The 24,884-nt window shown below is 51.2% G+C and overlaps 1 protein-coding gene across 1 annotated transcript; it reads right to left on the bottom strand.

The window, feature by feature from the left end:
• Window positions 1–625: 625 nt before the first annotated feature.
• Window positions 626–23,974, bottom strand: LOC311353142 (phosphatidylinositol 4,5-bisphosphate 3-kinase catalytic subunit alpha isoform-like; the record flags this gene model as incomplete). Its single annotated transcript, XM_084472964.1, has 17 exons — window positions 626–679; window positions 833–1,004; window positions 1,709–1,812; window positions 2,103–2,267; window positions 3,093–3,174; window positions 4,078–4,202; window positions 6,827–6,961; window positions 7,411–7,563; window positions 9,842–9,947; window positions 17,349–17,434; window positions 18,928–19,173; window positions 19,975–20,130; window positions 21,014–21,108; window positions 21,869–22,078; window positions 22,689–22,815; window positions 23,099–23,267; window positions 23,919–23,974. 17 exons carry the CDS (start codon window positions 23,972–23,974, stop codon window positions 626–628), a joined length of 2,241 nt encoding a protein of 746 aa, XP_084329090.1.
• Window positions 23,975–24,884: the final 910 nt, after the last annotated feature.

Here is a 24,884-nt window from a genome sequence, read left to right on the forward strand (position 1 = left end):
AAGTGAAACAATAATATCGCTGTCGGTACAGTGAAGACGTTCATAGAACCAAGTGCAAGTACTGACAGATGCTAGATGATACACAATTAAGTGCTATGAATAAATACAACATACAGTAAGTGCGTACAGTAAGTGTGTACATTAAGTGCGTACGTTAAATGTGTATCTTTAGATCACGGATCATGAATGCTTTGGTCAGGATGGGACAATACAGTTTCCTCCTTGGGTGTGTGCATCTGCTGTGAGAAGGACTTCCCACTGTTTCTCCCCTCACATCATGTGTTATGTGGTATTTGGACTTCCGGAGCACTAGGGGGCAGAGGGTCAACCCAGCCTTGGCCAGGGAAGTCCCCCGTGTTATTGGTCTGGCCCAATCAGTCCACCTGGGACTGATTGGCTTATTTAAGGGGAGTCGCATTTTGTGGCAGAGGGGGAAGGAGCTGGCTTGACGAGAGGCCAGTCCTAGAGCACATGGTATCATTTGTTATGCTAGGCTGATTGCTGCTGATTGCTGCAACCAGTCGTTTCTTTTTGGAACATTGCTTTATTTTTGTAACTAATGGATTTATTTTTGTTCATTTATTTTGGGACCTTGGTTTTGGAGTAAATCAAACCTGGCTGTCGTCTACCACTTCTCTTTACCATCATCCAGCCGCTCACAGGCCGCCTCACACTGCCACTGGACAGTTGACCTCTTGCACAGACACTCATCAATTAAATATGAGGACCTTGTTGAAGCCTAGCTCCCCCCGCGGCCTCACTGGTCGTGGTATTCCCTTCAGGCTTAGCATCCTGCCCTCCCCTGACCCCACAGCCAGTGTTCCGGTCGTACCTTCTGTGTCTCGTCCTTCTTCTCCTGCTTCAGGAGGTCCGTGAGGTGGATGAGCTTCTCCATGGCCTCCACCTGCCTGCTCAGGTGCTTCAGGTACATGCCGCACGCCCGGCAGTAGGCCTCCAGCAGCAGGCCGAAGCGCTGGCTCACCGTCTTGTTGTGCATCTCCGACCTGGAGCCCGGGGGGGAGGGAGAGGGTTCACATCTTACGGTGGATTCATACTACTCCGTAAAGTGCTGTACGTAGACACGGAGAGCCTGTCGGAGACCCTCTCCGGAGCTCTACGTGCGCATCTAGTATTTTTTAACTCTCCGTCGAGGCAATGGAGACGGACGGAGACGGCAAGGGCTACACTATTTAACACTATTTACGTGGTTAGTAGTTAGTCAGCATACAAGATCGATCAGGCGGCGAATTGCATCGCGTATCCGACATCCCGACGGAGAACTGTGAATACTGGAGGGGTCTCCGTAGTTACGGAGTCAGATTACGGATAAGGAGTAGTGTACTTTGGCCTTTACTCTTGTCGTTCAGCGGGCGTATGGCACAGGATTCCTACACTGCAGACATCTGGGATCGAACAAAGCACCCATAGGCCTGGAGTTACATGTGTAGATGTATTTTAGAGCTTTTATTTAAATGAAATTTGGCGTAGCTATCCGTCAGCTACCACTGAGTGAAATATGCTGTGAGAATATCTGCCTCTGCCACCGATAATTTATCTGATTGGTACGTCAGATAAACACGTACCAACAGATGACTTTACTCACTATTCATTCTGAGACTCTCACATTGAGTTTGACCCACAAACTCTAACAGAAAATAGGAAAGATGGATGAGTGTTATGAGATAAAAGACTCGTCGAAGCAACGTACTTCAGGTGCCAGAAGAAGAAGTGGCCAATTCTCTGATTGGTCAGGGCCTTTTTCAGTAGGAAGCGGACCAGAGGATTGTCCAGATACTGCTCATACTTTAAAACCTAAGAGAGGAGAGGAGAGAGAGGAGAGGAGAAGAGCGGAGAAGAGAGGAGAGAGAGGAGAAGAGCGGAGAGGAGAGGAGAGGATAGTGGAGGAGAGGGAAGTAGAAGAAAGGAGAGGAGAGAGGAGAAGAGAGGAGAGAGAGGAGAGGAGAGGAGAGGGTTAGTTAAAATGTGATCTTACACTATCTACATGTCCATCAACTGCGGATTACAACGACGCATCGCGGTGTCTCGTGACAAATCAATTATCCAACGGCCATGAAAGGGAGCGAGCGGGCTGGGTCTAGTACCTGGACCAGCTGGATGAGGTACTGGGACAGCTTGTCGTCCGTCAGGTACTTGTCCAGGCAGCGCACGGCGAAGCAGCGCACCATGGGGTCCGGGTAGTTACAGTCCAGCAGCTCCATGGCCTGCTCCGGCTGGATGGACGGCCACTCCTTCAGCAGGCAGTACATCTGGACAGACACACGGACACACACAGGCACAGACACACACACATACACACACACACAGGCACACATACATACACACACACACACAAGCACGGACACACACAGGCACACACATACACACACATGCACGGACACACACACACACACGCATGGACACACACACACACACACACACACACACACACACACACGCATGCATTCACATACACATGCACATAGGCACGCACTCACGCATACACACACACACACACACACACACAGAAGGACGGACACACACACACACACACACAGTAAAAGGAGTGTAGAAGGACAGCACGTCATACTATATGACCTCATTCTCTCCATGTCTGTTATTTTAACAGCTCAACTGACACGTGTGTCTTGTGACATCTTTGCTTTACGCGTAGTGTGCATTAAGCACGGGGCGGCGTGTGGCTCAAGAGGTAGAGCGGGTCGGCTGGTAACCGGAAGGTTGCTGGTTCGATCCCCGGCTCCTCCTCCTAGCTGTGAGTGCGGAGGTGTCCCTGAGCGAGACGCCCTCACCCTGACTGCTCCTGACCCGCTGGCTGTCGCCCTGCGTGGTCGACTCCGCCGTCGGTGTGTGAATGAATGAGTGAGTGAATGAATGGTTGTAAGTCGCTATGGATAAAAGCGTCAGCAAAATCCCCAAAGTGTAAATGTAAGTTGACGCATAAACCAGTGGTCTATAATGAGGTGTATAGTTGCTGTAAGAACTGGAGGTTGTAATGAGGGGGGGGATGACTTTAGCAGTGCCTGGACGGGCTCTACATTAATCTGTTTTATTACTATTGGTATTATTATTCTTACCTGTGCGACCTCATCTCTTGAGTTCCACTTGACTGCCAGGAGGAGTTTGGGCAGGACTTCAGGGACGTTCATACAGTAGTGCCTGGAGAAAGAGGAGACGACAGACAAGAGAACGCCGGCTCACACAAATTGGCCATTGTGCGTCTGCCCTCAACCTCTGGAGATTGGCTCTCATTACCATAGAAGTGGGCACTTGGTTTAGGCCCTTCAGCAGACAGGTTGTATTATCTTGTCATTTTCGACATTGTCGCGTAGCGACAGGAAGATAAATCGTTACCCGAAGTGAGTCAAAGACGCATATTTCCATAAACGTAAATGTAAATGTACAAAACCGCACAACGTCTCATTAGGCGTTATCACTGTCCCACATCGCAACACAACACCAACACACAACGTGTTGTTTCCTTTGAGACTCGGCCAATACAGTAACAACACAAAGAGTTAACACAAAGGTTAGTTGAGTAGATTCAGTCATGTGTTTGACAGATTTTCCAAAGTGACGCAACGCACACGTGTGCACAAAGGCATACACGCACACGCACACACACACACACGCCCGCACACACACACACACACACGCACACGCGCGCACACACACACACACACACGTACACGCATACGTGTGCACAAAGCCATACACGTACACGTACACACACACACACACACACACACACACACACAGCCATACACGTACACACACACACACACACACGTGTGCACAAAGCCATACACGTACACGTACACACACACACAAAGCCATACACGTACACACACAAAGCCATACACGTACACACACACACAGACACGCACACGCACACACGCACACACACACACAAAGCCGTACACACACACACACACACACACACACACACACACACACACACACACACACACACACACACACACACACACACACACACACACACACACACACACACGTTCGGCGGGGCAGGAGACGTGCCGCGGGGGGGGGGGGGGGTCCTACCGGTGCCTCCAGAGGAAGTCCTTCTCCTGCTCGGTGATCTCTGACAGCGGGTCTCGGTGGCTGAGCTGCCGGAGCTGCTCTACGTCGGCCTCTGTCAGGGCGATGTCCCGCGCCATGCGGCTGCTCTGGACACACGGCGGCCCACACACGGAGCACGCGTTCACCTCTAGGGCTGGGCGCTTCATCGGATTTTGATCGCGATTTCGATTTCAGAGTGAAACGATCACCAAACTAATATAATCAAGTTGAAATTATTAAAAAATATATATATATATTTTTTAAATTTTTTATAGAAATTGCAGAACAGCTGGATTCATATCTGGACTTTATTTTCTATTTGACCATTCTGTGTATATTTTTAAGGGGAAATTTCGAACTTCTCATTTACAAAGTGTTTTTTTTGGAGAGAAATTATGAATAAATGCATCATGTTTTCAAACTCAAAAATAATCGTTTGAATAATCGAGATTTCAATATTGACCAAAATAATCGTGATTATGATTTTTTTCCATAATCGAGCAGCCCTACTTTCATCTCAATCCAAACCGTTCAAATGTAGGGCGTTTAGGAGACGCTTATATCCAAGGCAACTTACAATAAGTAAATCTGTCAGAGGAAGGTGAAACAACAATATATCGCTGTCGTAAGGATGTTCATAGAACCAAGTGACAAGCACTAACCATCATTAGGTTAACCCCTTCCCAGGTTAACAAAGAAAGCTGGGATAAGATGCTGCACAACGCTAAGTACTTTAACTAAGTACGACACACAAGTGCGTGCATTAAGTGCCAGGATGTACAAGATACAATAAGTGCCACTGCAGGGCTTTACTTTCCGTACCACACCTGTGTGTGTGTGTGTGTGTGTGTGTGTGTGTGTGCGTGTGTGTGTGTGCGTGTGTGCGTGTGTGTGTGTGTGTGAACGATACGCACACGCCCGTCCTTGTGATTGTGTCTTTAATGAGTACAAGCTGCGGTCAGGCCATTGTGATGCTTAATTTGGTGTCTGAAGTGCATCAAATTCGAAAACTAATCCACGTGAACAACATCCAATACCTCTGGGACGCGGGGGTGGTCCTGTCCCCGCACGCTGAATGACAAATTCAGAACCTCGGACCGCATCGGTGATCCATTCAGACCCGCGCGTTGTAAAAGGAAGCAACTCGCTCCGCTCAAATTACTGATTAAGGAATAACTTAATACGCCACATTAAGATGCCGTCATGAATAATCCAGCGAGGCACGGACCATTGGTCTGCCATTACAAAATATCTGCTAGAGTGTGACAACGCGCTGCCTCCAAACAATGTCAACAATGCTCTCCTTCTGGCCCGAGGTCACACGTGTATGCTTCCTATTGAAGGGAAGGAGTTGAAGCGCCTCCACCGGGGGAGTACTTCACTCAGTCCCATTTGGGCCGGTCCAGTGTTTGTGCCACAGAGTGTGTCTGGCCGTTTGTTTGTCATGTCTAGGTCGAACGTTTGCTCAAGCTCTTAAAAGGTTGTATCGGCGAGGTTGGGTGACGTCACTTCTGTTGGTATTCGAAGCGAGATCCCAAACAAACAGAGCCAGCCCGCCCCTCCCTTCAGTGTTTCGTTCATCCAGTAAAAACGATCCTGAACGCAGCGCAGAACCCAACAACACCCGCCCCTTGTCGCTGATTGGTTGGAGTACTATTTATTTTGGTTTTGAGCGGTTGGTAGTAGTACCGTTTGATTTAGTGTACGATCTCGGAGCGCAGGCTGCCCACAGAGACACGTTTTTTTTGACGGCCTGCTTATGGGGGCGGGCCGCTGGCGGGCCGTGAGGAAAGATCAGATGAATGTGATCATTTATCGTTTTCGGCCTAGAATGTTCTGATACAACCTTTAACCGTGTCAGTGGGTGGTTGGGTTCGGTCAGGCTGCAGTACCTCTATGCAGTACCTCTATGGGCTGCAGTACCTCTACGGGCTGCAGTACCTCTATGTAGTACCTCTATGGGCTGCAGTACCTCTATGTAGTACCTCTATGGGCTGCAGTACCTCTATGTAGTACCTCTATGGGCTGCAGTACCTCTATGGGCTGCAGTACCTCTACGGGCTGCAGTACCTCTATGTAGTACCTCTATGGGCTGCAGTACCTCTATGTAGTACCTCTATGGGCTGCAGTACCTCTACGGGCTGCAGTACCTCTATGTAGTACCTCTATGGGCTGCAGTACCTCTATGCAGTACCTCTATGGGCTGCAGTACCTCTACGGGCTGCAGTACCTCTATGTAGTACCTCTATGGGCTGCAGTACCTCTATGTAGTACCTCTATGGGCTGCAGTACCTCTACGGGCTGCAGTACCTCTATGGGATCTCGCATGGACACGCACCTACCTACCTTCAAGAACTCACCACCCTACAGTCCACTACCCGCGCTCTCAGATCCACAAACACCCTGCTCCTCCAAATCCCGAGCACTAGGCTCTCCACCACGGGAGACGGAGCTTTCTCCTCGGCCGCACTGCGCCTGTGGACCAGTCTCCCAACCCAGACGAGGGCCGTTCAGAACCTGGACTCTTTTAAAATAGGCCTGACAACCTTTTTATTCAGAAAGGCCTATGGCTGCTAATAAGATTTTTTTTTTTAACCTTGTCTTATAGTCTTTAATGAGTATGCTTTTGTTTTCTTTACCTTGCTTTTAACTTTTTAACCTTGTAGCACTTTGGGATCTCTTTGATGAAAAGTGCATTAGAAATAAAATGTATTATTATTGTTATTATTACCTGTCCAGAGAGGTTGTAGCTGAAACCCATCTCACGGGAGACAGACCAGTTGGCGTGCTCCTCCACGGAGCTCATCTCGGGGTACTTGACCAGGCAGCTGAAGTGGTCGAACTCCAGCTCCAGGCAGGGCGTTTCCTAGCGGGCAAACGGAAGAAGCTCTTGGTTTGTCTTGGCTTTGTTCTAAAATGGCTCTTTGAACGGCGTCTTCTTCGTTGGAGGTTAATGGACGGAAATGTCACTGCTGTTGTTGAGTAGAGCAGCGTTGTACAGTCAGTGGTCAGTCTACACAGTGTTGATCTGAAACCTTTACACAACCCCTGTTCTTTAACATCGGTGTCTGGACCGGATCGTATAGCTCTTAAAGTTTATCTTAAAGTTTAGTAGTGCTAGCTGAGTTTGTGTTCGCCAATCAGGTACCTAGAGAGCACAGCCTCGGGCAACATAGTTGGTTGAGTGAAACTCATTCAACCAGAAAACCAAAGTGTCCATCAAGGGCGCATTAGGCCGATTCTCAACTACTGGCCTGATGCATATTGTTGTTGTTGTATTGCTGTATGTATTGTTAAGCGGTGTGGGTGGGCCACCTTGTTGGGGTTGGAGCCGGTGACCCCGATGGCGTTGAGCAGGTCCTCCAGGCCGTGGGGCACGGGCCACAGGTTCAGGGCCATCTTGTTGGCCACCAGGGTGTGTGTGTAGTCGAACAGGTTGATGTTCCCCCAGGCCAGCGGGCAGTGCTCCTACACAGAGGGACGGGGACGCAGGGAGGAGAATGAAAAAGAACTAAAAATAAATACTTCAACTGTAAAAAAATAAATGTGAACATATTTCCTCTATCATCAGCTGTGTCATCATCGTGAAGCATCACACGGCCTCTAGCCTGGAGGCCGGTTCTGAATGTTCTTCATTTTCAAGCTGCCAAGATCAATTTCAAGCGGTTTGACTCACATTCCCTCTTCATCATTCCAAACTATTACTTATTTCCATCAAAACAAACAAAATGCTTTAATCATCTCGGATGAATCAGGATTGAACTAGTCTAGTCTTGAACCTGATGCTGTTGCTAATTTCCAGTAAATTTAACCAATCAAATGTCATCAGCTTTGAGTGTGTGTTCACCAATGAGCACATGAATGAGGAGTCGACGGGGCACATTGTGACCCTACTGCGGTCAACACACGCACAATCCGTACACACACAAACAATTTGGCAAATTAACTTTTAAGACCAAAGTGTCTTCATTGTTCCAGAACAGCTTATCTGAGCTTAGCTCTGGTGTAGCGAGTACGCTTACATTTATTTAGGCCACTTTTCAAACGGCAACTTTGGCGTTGTGTGTCCTCTAAGCTGTGTCAACAGCTGACAAAAGGCGGGGAGATTACACGCAGACTGACGCTCAAAGCTGTTATTTATAGGAAGTAGTGGAACAGAAGAGACTGGCTTGGCTCCCGCGCGTTTATCTTTAATTCAGGGGGTCGATGAAAGACCATCAGCTAACCCGACCTGGAGCTTGGCATGAACTGTCACCCTCGCATCATTCATCACCAGGTGTCTGTTTCAGTATCCATTCCAGCCGTAGATGCGCACACACATGCACACACGCACACACACACAGGCACACACTTACGCACGTACGCACGCACACGCACAGGAGAAGGGATCAATGAAGCTTGGTGTCTGTGAGGCGTATCACTCACAGACACTCACAGACACTCTCTCTCTCTCTCTCTCACTCTCAGACATTCACACAGAGTGGTTTTCACGTGAGTAAGGACAGCCAGACAGCCGTCTGAATATTACATGGGGCTGGAAGGGAACACTTTCGGGGAGCTTCTCTAGGTTATTTGACTCAAGAAGAGGGTTTAGTTGGGCAAGAAAACCCAGCGCCAGTGACCTGGAGTAAATAGTTCATTAAAGTTTAATTAAAATGAAATGAAAATCATTGGTGATTTTGATTGGTGATTATCAAGTGATTATTAAGCATACAAAACACACGCGATCACTACCGCAATTTCATTATTTTCACGAACAACGATAGGCCGTTTGCAACGCAAATGGAAGTGACATGAAGAACACCGAGCAGCAAGCAATCTTATGAGCCGGGTGGAACCAGAGGTTGAGAAAGACACCAGAAATAAACAGAAAAATAAATAGGAATCTAGCCATATTGTAAAAAAAAATAATGATTCATCACACGATGATAAAGATGCACCACGTTCGTCAGTCAACTACGGAGTCAGTGGTGGATCAACGTGTTCTGCAGACCTCGTCCTACACCACAGATCAACGCGATCACTTGTACGTGTGCAGCTTCATACACGACGGTAAGGAAGAGCAAAACGACTTGACTAACTTTATTTGCCTTAATGTATACTGTAGCAACGTGTCAATAAACCATTAGGCTCTGAAACACCAGCAACCTCCAAGAAACACGTAACTAAAGTTATATCCAGCATATGTACCGTATATCCAGTGAACACGTCCTTTTCATGGCCGCTGCACTGGTGTGAAATCACCCACCTATTGTTGAAGTGTATCACTAGTCACCGTTGCTCTCGTTTCCCTTTTGCTCGGTCCGTATGGTTCACGTGACCTGGATTCGACCTTCAAACTGCCCTCTCAGAGCCGAGGCTCCACGTGACTGAACCGAGTCTCTCCCTGACGCTGGTCCTGAGAGCGACCGGGGGACCTGTCCGCTACTGTCTGCGCACGGCGGCCGCCGCTCAACGAGCTACGGGAGTGATTAGTAATTAAACAGGAGCACAGAGGACACCCGGGCTACTGACGCACACACGCACACACACGCACACACACACACGCACACAGACGCACACACACACACGCACACAGACAGACAGACAGACAGACAGACACACCGACCCCCCCGGTTGTCCGTTTCCTAGTAGATGAGAAATGATTGGCACACACACAAACACACACACACACACACACACACACACACACACACACACACACAGGAGTGAGCGAGGCCTAAGGTACCTTGTTCCGCTGACTCACCTCCTTGGCTCCTTTCCTTCCCTTGACGGAGCAGATGGAGAGGCAGAGGCGGGCGGCGCGGGGGATGTCCGGGATGTACATGTCGTAGGTCAGCCACTCGTTCCATCTGAGAGAGAGAGAGAGAGAGAGAGAGAGAGAGAGAGAGAGAGAGAGAGAGAGAGAGAGAGAGAGAGAGAGGGAGGGAGGGAGGGGGGGGAGAGAGAGAGAGAGAGAGAGAGAGAGACAGAGACAGAAAGGAAGGGAGGGAGGGAGGGAGGGAGGGAGAGAGACAGAGACAGAGAGAGAGAGAGAGAGAGAGACACAGATAGACAGACAGAGAGAGGGAGAGAGAGAGAGAGAGAGAGAGAGAGGGGGAGGGAGGGGGAGAGAGAGAGAGAGAGAGAGAGCGAGAGAGAGAGAGAGAGAGAGGAAGGGAGGGAGAGAGAGACAGAGACAGAGAGACAGAGACAGAGAGAGAGAGCGGGACAGACAGACAGACAGAGAGAGGGAGAGAGAGAGGGGGAGGGAGGGGGAGAGAGAGAGAGAGAGAGAGCGAGAGAGAGAGAGAGCGAGAGAGAGAGAGAGAGAGGAAGGGAGGGAGAGAGAGACAGAGACAGAGAGACAGAGACAGAGAGAGAGAGCGGGACAGACAGACAGACAGAGAGAGAGAGAGAGTTCATAAGACAATGGAGAGATATGATGAAATGAGAGACAGAACGAGAAGGGAGCGAGAGAATGACAGAGAGAGGGAGAGAGAGAGTGTGAGATTGTGAGAGAGAGAGGGAGATAGAGAGTGTGAGAGTGTGAGAGGGAGAGACGAGAGGGAGAGAGAGAGAGAGAGAGAGAGAGAGAGAGTTAGATAGAGTCCACACGAGACATAACCTCAGTGTAGGCTTTGCATTGGAAATGCAAGGAGGAGAGTCAACTCACTAGAGTCCATACAGCGGAACGTTTCAGGAATCTCAAGCAAACTTTTTATGAGCCGTTGTGTCATAGGGCCGTATGTAAACATTAATAAATAACCTGCAGGTACAGGCTGGCTGGCGTTGGCAAGTGATTATGAATCACTGAATGTTTTTTCCAAGGCCACATACAGAGCGGCCTTATTTAAACTCAAGAATTTCTTCTCTCTGTACCATTAATCACCTCTGTTCATGTCATTTTCCTACCTTTTCAGACGGAGGACAATCGTCCCACTACTTTCACAGGCTTGTGCAAGAACCATAGTCAGGTTTTCTTTTAGAGAATCATGCATACATTAGATGAAACAACAACAAAAACAACAACATAGAAGATCCTGCTATATCAGGTCAAAAAAACAAAGCAATTCAAAGTTTGGTAGCAAAATGTGCAAAACACTGCGTTTCAAGTGAAATTGCTGTCAGCTGGTGATGAAATCCTGTTGCGCTGTGAGTTTGCGGCGATGCAAGCAATAAGCCATTAGCCTTTCTCTACTGAGACGAGACAATCAATCAAGGGGCTCTAGGGGTGATTATACAGCGAGGGGTTGCAGTGAGTAAATGCTGTTGACATCATCCCTGTTGAGTTAACATTTTCCAAAACGGAGACGTATGCGTGGAAGACGTAATGACAGGGAGCCGAGAGAGGCATCGCAGTGGACAGACTGGAGCTGGTCTGCGTGGTACTGGTGGAGGGAGGTACCTGGTACTGGTGGAGGTTAAGGTACCTGGTACTGGAGGAGGTTAAGGTACCTGGTACTGGAGGAGGTTAAGGTACCTGGTACTGGTGGAGGGAGGTACCTGGTACTGGAGGAGGTTAAGGTACCTGGTACTGGAGGAGGTTAAGGTACCTGGTACTGGTGGAGGGAGGTACCTGGTACTGGTGGAGGGAGGTACCTGGTACTGGTGGAGGTTAAGGTACCTGGTACTGGTGGAGGTTAAGGTACCTGGTACTGGAGGAGGTTAAGGTACCTGGTACTGGAGGAGGTTAAGGTACCTGGTACTAGTGGAGGGAGGTACCTGGTACTGGTGGAGGTTAAGGTACCTGGTACTGGTGGAGGGAGGTACCTGGTACTGGTGGAGGTTAAGGTACCTGGTACTGGTGGAGGGAGGTACCTGGTACTGGTGGAGGGAGGTACCTGGTACTGGTGGAGGTTAAGGTACCTGGTACTGGTGGAGGTTAAGGTACCTGGTACTGGAGGAGGTTAAGGTACCTGGTACTGGAGGAGGTTAAGGTACCTGGTACTAGTGGAGGGAGGTACCTGGTACTGGTGGAGGTTAAGGTACCTGGTACTGGTGGAGGGAGGTACCTGGTACTGGTGGAGGTTAAGGTACCTGGTACTGGTGGAGGGAGGTACCTGGTACTGGTGGAGGGAGGTACCTGGTACTGGTGGAGGTTAAGGTACCTGGTACTGGAGGAGGTTAAGGTACCTGGTACTGGTGGAGGTTAAGGTACCTGGTACTAGTGGAGGTTAAGGTACCTGGTACTAGTGGAGGTTAAGGTACCTGGTACTAGTGGAGGGAGGTACCTGGTACTAGTGGAGGTTAAGGTACCTGGTACTGGTGGAGGGAGGTACCTGGTACTAGTGGAGGGAGGTACCTGGTACTAGTGGAGGGAGGTACCTGGTACTAGTGGAGGGAGGTACCTGGTACTGGAGGAGGTTAAGGTACCTGGTACTAGTGGAGGGGGGTACCTGGTACTAGTGGAGGGAGGTACCTGGTACTAGTGGAGGGAGGTACCTGGTACTAGTGGAGGGGGGTACCTGGTACTAGTGGAGGGAGGTACCTGGTACTAGTGGAGGTTAAGGTACCTGGTACTAGTGGAGGGAGGTACCTGGTACTAGTGGAGGGAGGTACCTGGTACTAGTGGAGGGAGGTACCTGGTACTAGTGGAGGGGGGTACCTGGTACTAGTGGAGGGAGGTACCTGGTACTAGTGGAGGGAGGTACCTGGTACTAGTGGAGGGGGGTACCTGGTACTAGTGGAGGTTAAGGTACCTGGTACTAGTGGAGGGTACCTGGTACTAGTGGAGGGGGGTACCTGGTACTAGTGGAGGGGGTACCTGGTACTAGTGGAGGGAGGTACCTGGTACTAGTGGAGGTTAAGGTACCTGGTACTAGTGGAGGGAGGTACCTGGTACTAGTGGAGGTTAAGGTACCTGGTACTAGTGGAGGGAGGTACCTGGTACTAGTGGAGGGAGGTACCTGGTACTAGTGGAGGGAGGTACCTGGTACTAGTGGAGGGAGGTACCTGGTACTAGTGGAGGTTAAGGTACCTGGTACTAGTGGAGGGAGGTACCTGGTACTAGTGGAGGTACCTGGTACTAGTGGAGGGTACCTGGTACTAGTGGAGGGAGGTACCTGGTACTAGTGGAGGAGGGTACCTGGTACTAGTGGAGGGAGGTACCTGGTACTAGTGGAGGGGGGTACCTGGTACTAGTGGAGGAGGGTACCTGGTACTAGTGGAGGGAGGTACCTGGTACTAGTGGAGGGAGGTACCTGGTACTAGTGGAGGAGGTACCTGGTACTGGTGGAGGTTAAGGTACCTGGTACTGGTGGAGGGAGGTACCTGGTACTAGTGGAGGGAGGTACCTGGTACTAGTGGAGGGGGGTACCTGGTACTAGTGGAGGTTAAGGTACCTGGTACTAGTGGAGGAGGGTACCTGGTACTAGTGGAGGGAGGTACCTGGTACTAGTGGAGGTTAAGGTACCTGGTACTAGTGGAGGGGGGTACCTGGTACTAGTGGAGGGAGGTACCTGGTACTAGTGGAGGGAGGTACCTGGTACTGGTGGAGGTTAAGGTACCTGGTACTAGTGGAGGGAGGTACCTGGTACTAGAGGAGGTTAAGGTACCTGGTACTAGTGGAGGGAGGTACCTGGTACTAGTGGAGGTTAAGGTACCTGGTACTAGTGGAGGGGGGTACCTGGTACTAGTGGAGGGAGGTACCTGGTACTGGTGGAGGGAGGTACCTGGTAATGGTGGAGGTTAAGGTACCTGGTACTGGTGGAGGGAGGTACCTGGTACTGGTGGAGGGAGGTACCTGGTACTGGTGGAGGTTAAGGTACCTGGTACTGGTGGAGGGAGGTACCTGGTACTGGAGGAGGTTAAGGTACCTGGTACTAGTGGAGGGGGGTACCTGGTACTAGTGGAGGGAGGTACCTGGTACTAGTGGAGGGAGGTACCTGGTACTAGTGGAGGGAGGTACCTGGTACTGGAGGAGGTTAAGGTACCTGGTACTAGTGGAGGGGGGTACCTGGTACTAGTGGAGGGAGGTACCTGGTACTAGTGGAGGGAGGTACCTGGTACTAGTGGAGGGGGGTACCTGGTACTAGTGGAGGGAGGTACCTGGTACTAGTGGAGGTTAAGGTACCTGGTACTAGTGGAGGGAGGTACCTGGTACTAGTGGAGGGAGGTACCTGGTACTAGTGGAGGGGGGTACCTGGTACTAGTGGAGGGAGGTACCTGGTACTAGTGGAGGGAGGTACCTGGTACTAGTGGAGGGGGGTACCTGGTACTAGTGGAGGTTAAGGTACCTGGTACTAGTGGAGGGTACCTGGTACTAGTGGAGGGGGGTACCTGGTACTAGTGGAGGGGGTACCTGGTACTAGTGGAGGGAGGTACCTGGTACTAGTGGAGGTTAAGGTACCTGGTACTAGTGGAGGGAGGTACCTGGTACTAGTGGAGGTTAAGGTACCTGGTACTAGTGGAGGGAGGTACCTGGTACTAGTGGAGGGAGGTACCTGGTACTAGTGGAGGGAGGTACCTGGTACTAGTGGAGGGAGGTACCTGGTACTAGTGGAGGTTAAGGTACCTGGTACTAGTGGAGGGAGGTACCTGGTACTAGTGGAGGTACCTGGTACTAGTGGAGGGTACCTGGTACTAGTGGAGGGAGGTACCTGGTACTAGTGGAGGAGGGTACCTGGTACTAGTGGAGGGAGGTACCTGGTACTAGTGGAGGGGGGTACCTGGTACTAGTGGAGGAGGGTACCTGGTACTAGTGGAGGGAGGTACCTGGTACTAGTGGAGGGAGGTACCTGGTACTAGTGGAGGAGGTACCTGGTACTGGTGGAGGTTAAGGTACCTGGTACTGGTGGAGGGAGGTACCTGGTACTAGTGGAGGGAGGTACCTGGTACTAGTGGAGGGGGGTACCTGGTACTAGTGGAGGTTAAGGTACCTGGTACTAGTGGAGGAGGGTACCTGGTACTAGTGGAGGGAGGTACCTGGTACTAGTGGAGGTTAAGGTACCTGGTACTAGTGGAGGGGGGTACCTGGTACTAGTGGAGGGAGGTACCTGGTACTAGTGGAGGGAGGTACCTGGTACTAGTGGAGGAGGTACCTGGTACTGGTGGAGGTTAAGGTACCTGGTACTGGTGGAGGGAGGTACCTGGTACTAGTGGAGGGAGGTACCTGGTACTAGTGGAGGGGGGTACCTGGTACTAGTGGAGGTTAAGGTACCTGGTACTAGTGGAGGGGGGTACCTGGTACTAGTGGAGGGGGGTACCTGGTACTAGTGGAGGGAGGTACCTGGTACTAGTGGAGGGAGGTACCTGGTACTGGTGGAGGTTAAGGTACCTGGTACTAGTGGAGGGAGGTACCTGGTACTAGAGGAGGTTAAGGTACCTGGTACTAGTGGAGGGAGGTACCTGGTACTAGTGGAGGTTAAGGTACCTGGTACTAGTGGAGGGGGGTACCTGGTACTAGTGGAGGGAGGTACCTGGTACTGGTGGAGGGAGGTACCTGGTACTGGTGGAGGTTAAGGTACCTGGTACTGGTGGAGGGAGGTACCTGGTACTGGTGGAGGGAGGTACCTGGTACTGGTGGAGGTTAAGGTACCTGGTACTGGTGGAGGGAGGTACCTGGTACTGGAGGAGGTTAAGGTACCTGGTACTAGTGGAGGGGGGTACCTGGTACTAGTGGAGGGAGGTACCTGGTACTAGTGGAGGGAGGTACCTGGTACTAGTGGAGGGAGGTACCTGGTACTAGTGGAGGGGGGTACCTGGTACTAGTGGAGGGAGGTACCTGGTACTAGTGGAGGTTAAGGTACCTGGTACTAGTGGAGGGAGGTACCTGGTACTAGTGGAGGGAGGTACCTGGTACTAGTGGAGGTACCTGGTACTAGTGGAGGGGGTACCTGGTACTAGTGGAGGGAGGTACCTGGTACTAGTGGAGGAGGGTACCTGGTACTAGTGGAGGGAGGTACCTGGTACTAGTGGAGGGGGGTACCTGGTACTAGTGGAGGAGGTACCTGGTACTAGTGGAGGTACCTGGTACTAGTGGAGGGGGTACCTGGTACTAGTGGAGGGTACCTGGTACTAGTGGAGGGAGGTACCTGGTACTAGTGGAGGGAGGTACCTGGTACTAGTGGAGGGGGGTACCTGGTACTAGTGGAGGAGGGTACCTGGTACTAGTGGAGGGAGGTACCTGGTACTAGTGGAGGGGGGTACCTGGTACTAGTGGAGGGAGGTACCTGGTACTAGTGGAGGGAGGTACCTGGTACTAGTGGAGGGGGTACCTGGTACTAGTGGAGGGAGGTACCTGGTACTAGTGGAGGTTAAGGTACCTGGTACTAGTGGAGGGGGGTACCTGGTACTAGTGGAGGGAGGTACCTGGTACTAGTGGAGGTTAAGGTACCTGGTACTAGTGGAGGGAGGTACCTGGTACTAGTGGAGGGTACCTGGTACTAGTGGAGGGAGGTACCTGGTACTAGTGGAGGGAGGTACCTGGTACTAGTGGAGGGAGGTACCTGGTACTAGTGGAGGGGGTACCTGGTACTAGTGGAGGGGGGTACCTGGTACTAGTGGAGGAGGGTACCTGGTACTAGTGGAGGGAGGTACCTGGTACTGGTGGAGGGTACCTGGTACTAGTGGAGGGGGGTACCTGGTACTAGTGGAGGGAGGTACCTGGTACTATTGGAGGGGGGTACCTGGTACTAGTGGAGGAGGGTACCTGGTACTAGTGGAGGGAGGTACCTGGTACTGGTGGAGGGTACCTGGTACTAGTGGAGGGGGGTACCTGGTACTGGTGGAGGGAGGTACCTGGTACTAGTGGAGGGAGGTACCTGGTACTAGTGGAGGGAGGTACCTGGTACTAGTGGAGGGAGGTACCTGGTACTAGTGGAGGGAGGTACCTGGTACTAGTGGAGGGAGGTACCTGGTACTAGTGGAGGGTACCTGGTACTAGTGGAGGGGGGTACCTGGTACTAGTGGAGGGTACCTGGTACTAGTGGAGGGGGGTACCTGGTACTAGTGGAGGGTACCTGGTACTAGTGGAGGGTACCTGGTACTAGTGGAGGAGGGTACCTGGTACTAGTGGAGGGTACCTGGTACTAGTGGAGGGTACCTGGTACTAGTGGAGGGAGGTACCTGGTACTAGTGGAGGGTACCTGGTACTAGTGGAGGGTACCTGGTACTAGTGGAGGAGGGTACCTGGTACTAGTGGAGGGTACCTGGTACTAGTGGAGGGTACCTGGTACTAGTGGAGGGAGGTACCTGGTACTAGTGGAGGGTACCTGGTACTAGTGGAGGGTACCTGGTACTAGAGGAGGGTACCTGGTACTGGTGGAGGGTACCTGGGGTTGGAGCAGGGGACCCTCTGCGTGTTGACGTTGTCACACATCTGCTCTCCTCCGTGGTAGATCCCCGTCCTCACGTAGATCTAGAGGCCAAAGGAACGGTCAACTGACATTCACAAAGGCAGCCGTGGATCATCGGCAAGAAACCACTTCATATCTTAAACGCAAAAAAACTAACTTTAACAGTGATCAGTGTTTGTGTTGTATGCATATATATTAATATTTATGCTTGTGTATTGTTTTTCTGTACATGATTAATAATAATAAAAAAAACGAATAGTTCTACAGAACCAACATTAGTTCCGTCCGTTAATTCTTGTTTATTTGAATGGGAAAAAATGTTAACGGTCCAAATGTTAAAAATCGGCTTTGACCCTCAGGAACGAATAATCGAATAATCGAATAATCGAATATTCTGACCCATCCCTAATTCATACAACACTTCTCTAACCAGCGGCCGCTCAAAGCGTTTTACAACACTGCCTCACATTCACCCTTTCATGCACCCATTCACACACCGACGGCGGAGTCAGCCACGCAGGGCCCCAGCCTTGAGACATTTAAATGTATTCTGTAGTGTTGTTTGTATTGATGATGTTGTGATTCTGTAATTGTAGTCTATTTTAGCGTTTTAGCGTTCTAACCAATTTCCAACTCCGCTATTGTATTATTGTATGTCTTGTACTTAGTTGTGTAGCGTCTTATCCTAAGTACCTCTGTTGTGTACGGGGGAATGGGTTAACCTAGTGATGGTTAGTGTATAAGGGGAATGGGTTAACCTAGTGATGGTTAGTGCTCGGCACTTGTTTCTATGGACGTCCTCACTGGTACCGACAGAGATGTATTGTCGGTTCTCTTTCTTCTGACAAATGTACTTATTGTGAGTCGCTAGTGGATAAAAGCGTCGGCTGAATGGCCTGAATGTAAAATGTAAATGGGCTCTCCCTGCGGAGCCCCGGCCTCTGTGGGAACAGACCAGCACTACAGCAGCAGAGCTGGGACTGTGGTGGACTGACACTGTAGCAGCAGTACTGACAGACCGTGGTGGACTGACGCTACAGCAGCAGTACTGACAGACCGTGGTGGACTGACACTACAGCAGCAGTACTGACAGACCGTGGTGGACTGACACTACAGCAGCAGTACTGACAGACCGTGGTGGACTGACACTACAGCAGCAGTACTGACAGACCGTGGTGGACTGACACTGGAGCAGCAGTACTGACAGACCGTGGTGGACTGACACTACAGCAGCACTACTGACAGACCGTGGTGGACTGACACTACAGCAGCAGTACTGACAGACCGTGGTGGACTGACACTGGAGCAGCAGTACTGACAGACCGTGGTGGACTGACACTACAGCAGCAGTACTGACAGACCGTGGTGGACTGACACTGGAGCAGCAGTACTGACAGACCGTGGTGGACTGACACTACAGCAGCAGTACTGACAGACCGTGGTGGACTGACACTGGAGCAGCAGTACTGACAGACTGTGTTGGACTAACACTACACATCAGCACTGACAGAGCGTGGTGGTGGACTGGGTGAACCCCCCCCCCCCCCCCCCACACCTTGTCGATGTCCCGTATGTTGACGTTGACGTAGGTGGCGCACAGCACCCTGATCCGCAGGGTGCCGTTGATGGTCCACAGCGACTTGGCGGCCAGCTCGCCGTTCATGTAGGCGGTCGCCGTGGAGATGCGGCGCGAGTAGGACGGCATGACGAAGGCATCGGCGGGCAGCTGGCTGTACAGGCTGTCCTTGGCCATGAGCATCAGGTTAGGCATGCGACCAAGCATGACGCAACTGCGGATGTACTGGAGGCAGCGAGGGGGGGAAGGAAGGGAAGGAAGGGAAGGAAGGGAAGGGAGTGAAGGGAGGGAAGGGAGGGAAGGGAGAAAGAAAAGGCCGGGGTTAGGACTGGAGGATGATGTGTGAGACAGTGTGTGTCTCACGTGCGGACTGTAGTCACCCAATCCACGGGAACTCTTTGGGTCTGGTCCAATGAGGTCATTGAGCAGCCATGGCACGGCGGCGCAGACACACTGACCCCGGGCGCTCTTTCTCCTCCAGTGAAACACTTCATCTGCGAGGCTGCCCGGTCCCACGTCTCTCAGCAAGAGAGTGTGTGTGTGTGTGTGTGTGTGTGTGTGTGTGTGTGTGTGTGTGTGTGTGTGTGTGTGTGTGTGTGTGTGTGTGTGTGTGATTGAATGAAAGAGTGTGTGTGTGGTTGTGTGTGTGTGTGTGTGTGATTGAGTGAAAGAGTGTGTGTGTGTGTGTGTGTGTGTGTGTGTGTGGTTGTGTGCAATGTGTGTGCGTGTGTGTGTGTGTGTGTGTGTGTGTGTGCACTGTGTTTAAATGTATGTATGTGTGTGTGTGTGTGTGTGTGTGTGTGTGTGTGTGTACATTTGTATGTGTGTGTACTGTGCATAAATATGTGAGTGTGTGTGCACGTGTGTGCGTGTATGTGTGTGTGTGCACTGTGTGTAAATGTGTGTGTGTGCACTGTGCATAAATATGTGAGTGTGTGTGCGTACGTGCGTGCGTGCGTGCGTGTGCATGTGCGTACGTGTGTGTGTGTGTGTGTGTGTGTACTGTGTATGCGTGTGTGTGTGTACCTTGTACTGGCTGATGGGGTACTTCTCCAGCAGGTACTCGTCACAGCCACAGACCTTGAGGATGTACTTGCCCTGGTACTCCTGGACACACATCTTCAGCTGCTCCGGGGACAGACGCATGCTGCGCGTCTTCTTGCGGATGGCCTCGGCGATCACCTGCAGGACGGATCATTCACAACGTCCGGGAAAAACATAAAACATACCACATGGTCCTCATTTCTATAAAGCGCTTTTATCCAAAGCACTTTACCGTGTTGACAATCATGCACACATTCACACACCGACGGCGGAGTGGACCACGCAGGGCGACAGCCAGCGGGTCAGGAGCAGTCAGGGTGAGGGCGTCTCGCTCAGGGACACCTCCACACTCCGCTAGTAGGAAGAGCCGGGGATCGAACCAGCAACCTTGCGGTCACCAGCCGACCCGCTCTACCTCCTGATCTAATGCCGCCCCCCCGCCCACATAGCACACTAATGGTCTGCACAACACAGCACAGAATAAAGAAACTGATTAAAAACCATGAGCAACTTAAAACACAGCAGTGCCATACAGCGGAAAAGAAAGAAAAAAAGGGAAAAGAAAATGAAAAGAAATATAAATCAAACATAATTAATCGATACAGTAATACCTGCAGAGAACGCAGTGTAAACAAAATTCCAAGTAAAAGCTATAAATGCGTCTTAGAAAATTTTAACTGGCGCTTATAGATGTTTATTGAGCTTGCTACTTTGATTTGTCGAGGTAACCTATTGCCCAGTTTACGGGCATGATTAACAAATGCAGCATCGCCAACTCTCTTTTGGGTCGTGATGTAAGCAGAGTCAGGGAGGCCCAGACCATTTATCGCTTTAAACACTCGTGGAACTGGAGTGGAGGCTCTCTCCTCTGAGCTTTTGGCCAAAGTACAACAACAGAGTTTGTATTAGCTGGAGCCTCTCTATAAAACCTGTTTAGGAACAGAGTCCTGGTTTATAGAGTTTATATTAGCTGGAGCCTCTCTATAAAGGGGGGGGGGGGAGGGGCGGGGGGCAGGCAGACCTGTTCAGGAACACAGTCGTGGTTGATCTTCAGCGTGTACTTCTGCTTGTCGTTGTTGGGGGAAACGATCACCCAGATCACCACGATGATCTGACCTGGAGGGAGGGGGTGAGGGGGGCAACAGGATCACCACCACACAGACACATACTCGTGTTAAAGGGGACATGTTACATACCACCAGGTGTGAGTGGGATTAGCCCTTGCAAGCCGTTTTGGAAATCTGCCCCTTATGACATCACAGGTGGGCGTGTCCGCCTAGATGTGTGTGCTGGATAGATCAGTCCACTAGCCTACCCAGTGGACCGTAGCAAACGTTGCTCATCTATCCGTCATACGTCTAGGGGGGACACGCCCACCTGTGATGTCAGAAGAGGCCGATTTTCAAAGCGGCTTGTAACGGCCAATCACGCTCACACCTGGTGGTGTAATGTGATCCCTTTTGATGTTCCCTAGAGCAAACCGAAACCAACAGTTTATCATAAAGAGTTTCTCGTATTAGCGGCGATATCTGTTGTCATGACGATCTAGCCTGAGAAAGGAAGTTGGCACTGCTTTCAGGACTTTATTTCTTCACCTTACCTTATTGTAATTTAATGTTAGGTTGGGCATCCTTTATAGGCCCTCTGGGGTTTCTTTTGTCCCACCCGTGCATTTATGTATATCTATGTGTATCTTTTTTTGTTATTTTAATCTTGTTTATCTTGCACAAAGAAATAAAACGAAACTAAAACTAAAACTAGACTCAAGAGCCAAGACATACGGACGGCGACGCTCAAAGCTCCCTGACTCTGGCCCTGCTGGGTCGTGTCAGACCCCCACTAGGGGCCCCTAACGGGGGGGGGGGGGGGGGGCTACCTTTGTCCAGTTTGCTGTGGATGTGTTTGGGCAGCTCCTGCCCGGACTCCACGCTGGGCGGGTAGACGTAGAGCGCCCGGCTGTGCGGCCCGCTGACGTCGCGCAGCTCCACCGCGTCCTTACACACGCTGAGGACGTTCCTCCGGAAGTCCTGCACCTCCGGGTCCTTCACCAGGTCGAACTCGCACACCGGCATGCCGATGGCGAAGCCTGAGCGGACCGCCGCACGCACACACACACACACACAATTTAAACAGTGCACACACACACACACACACACACACACACACACACAGCCATACACATACACACATTTAAACTGTGCACACACACACACACACACACACACACACACACATTGCACACACATTGCACACAACCACACACACACACTCTTTCACTCAATCACACACACACACACACACACACACACACACACACACACTCTTTCACTCAATCACACACACACACACACACACACACACACACACTCTTTCACTCAATCACACACACACACACACACACACACTCTTTCACTCAATCACACACACACACACACACACACACACACACACACACATATACACACACACACACACATACATATACACACACACACACACACACACACACACACACACACACACACACACACACACACACACACACACACACACACACACACACACACACACACAGCGCGCACACAGGAACGGAACGGAAAAACGCAGCAGTTGTTGTTAAACGTCTCCGTGACGCCGCCGTTCACTCCGTTGACTGGACCCCAGGCAGCGGGGCGGGGCGGGGAGCGGGGGCGTACCGATCTCCCTGTTCAGGATCTTCTCCTCGCGGTTCCCCACCGGCTCGATGACCTTCAGGAAGGGCTGGAAGAGCCGGAGGTCACAGAGGCGGCGCGTCTCGTCGTAGAACTCCTCCCGCTCGGCCTCCTGTCGCCGGGGGGGGAACAGAGGAGAGAGAGACGGCACAGCGATGACCGGATCAGAGCCAGGTCCACGTCTCACAGGCTGCGGCCGGATCTGGTTTGTTAAGACCAGAAGGTCCGATGTTTTTGTCCGGATGTAAATCAGAAATCAGCGTTGATTTTTTCTTCCTCCCCGCCCCCCTCTGGTGGTGGTGGTGCTGGTGGAGGTGGTGGTGGTGGTGGTGGTGGTGGTGGTGGTGGTGTTGGTGGTGGTGGGGCCCCTCCCCTCCCCTCCCTTCCCGGCTCACCTGTGTGACACTGACGAAGATGTAGGAGGTCTGCTCCTGCAGGAGGTGGTGCAGCGGGTACTTCCGGGCCTCCCTGAACAGCTCGTGTTTGATGGTGATGAGAGTGGCCTCGCGCAGGCACTCCAGGGTGAGGATCATCCCGTTGGGCAGAAGACAGTCCACCAGGATCCTGCAGGGACGCGGCAAGCCCCCGCATGGACCAGGAGATCAATGAGACGGACGTGGAGTGGGTCGATCAGACCGTACGTCACAGGATCATATGAACACAGAGGACTGCTGCAGCGCATGCGGGCGGTTGATGAAGTCGCCGGGCTTCTGCACAATTTATCTCATCTTAGGTCTCACGTTCACTCTTCAGTTAAAATGGAGTATGTGGAGTATGGAGTATGTATTGCACGCCTTTATTAGCATTATAGGTATGAGTCATTTGCGTTAACTCAGCAGAAACGTGATCGTCTGTCACATCATTTCAAACCGATATCCTGTTCTCCAAAGAGCATCTCAATTATTTATTCATAACGTTGACGCCTATTGGTCACCACGTTAACACAATGTGTTGTTCTTATGTGATTACTGCGTTGCTAATCACCTTCAGTGTTTTAGGTCTCACAATAGCTCTTCAACTGTTCTTTGGCCTGACACTCAGACTGGGGGTCGGACGGAACAAATGGCAATGTGGAGAGAACCAATTAACACTGGCGTGTTTAAAACGATACTTTCAACATACGGTGAATCAGCTCACACTGCGGTGATACGGCAGCACGTGAGGAGCCGGGACGGCTGAGGGCACGAGACGGATGCCAGGGCGAGGGGGACCTACCTGGGGGGCATGAGGTGGATGCCCCAGAGCTCCCCGGAGGACGGCCGGGGGGGCATGGTCCCTGGCCGCTCACCCCCAGCTCACTCACCCAGCACCCACCGGCTCCAAGGCGGGACACCCTGCCCTGGGAGACAGTACGGGATGTTGTGAGACCCACAGCTCAAACTGCTCCTCTGTGTGTGTGTGTGTGTGTGTGTGTATGTGCAAGTGTGTATGTGTTCACCGGCTCCAGGATGGGTCAAAACAAAAGCAGAGGGACAAAAAGGGACAATAAAGGATAACTTAACAGAGGCTTCAATGCCATCGTAACACTACTTGTGCATCGGCTACTTCCATGTGCCAGGGCACAGGTAGTAGACTAAACTAGTGAAGATAAGTCTTCGACCCGTGCAATGGTCAATAAAAGAGGCAGACCCTAGCGTTAGTGTAATGAGTGACATCTATGTTGTATATCCTGCAACGACACCTCTGTGAAAAGGTTACACTGTTAAACAGTTCTTTCTTTACCTCTAGAGATGAGTATTCAGCAGGTTTGAGATTAGCTGGAGTGGTAGGTATCTTAACCAAAGGACCTGTGACCTGTCAGCTGGTGCTGGCCTTTAGCTTTTTAGACCTGGGCTTTTGGACAGGCAGAGGTACAGACAGACCTTCTGTCTCACCCATATCTCTCTACTCCTATCTCTCACTCTCTCTCCCTCCATGCTCCCCCACTGCTCTCTCACAGACTGTACCTGACACCCCGTACCTCACACTAGGGTGTCCTCCGCCGCCTATCACTCCGCGATGTAACAAAGTCCATCAGAAGAAGACGACACGAGCTGAACCAAACGTGAGGACACAGAAGCCATCAAGACGGAACGAAGCATTAAACATTCATCCGCTGACACTGACCGGCGCAGCGTGTGGATGATGACGGTGGAACCTACTGGGAGCACATTCTCTCTCAGGCTAACCAGTAATGTCTCT

This window comes from Micromesistius poutassou (assembly GCF_964030765.1).
Source record: "Micromesistius poutassou genome assembly, chromosome: 9".
In the NCBI taxonomy this organism is placed as follows: domain Eukaryota; kingdom Metazoa; phylum Chordata; class Actinopteri; order Gadiformes; family Gadidae; genus Micromesistius; species Micromesistius poutassou.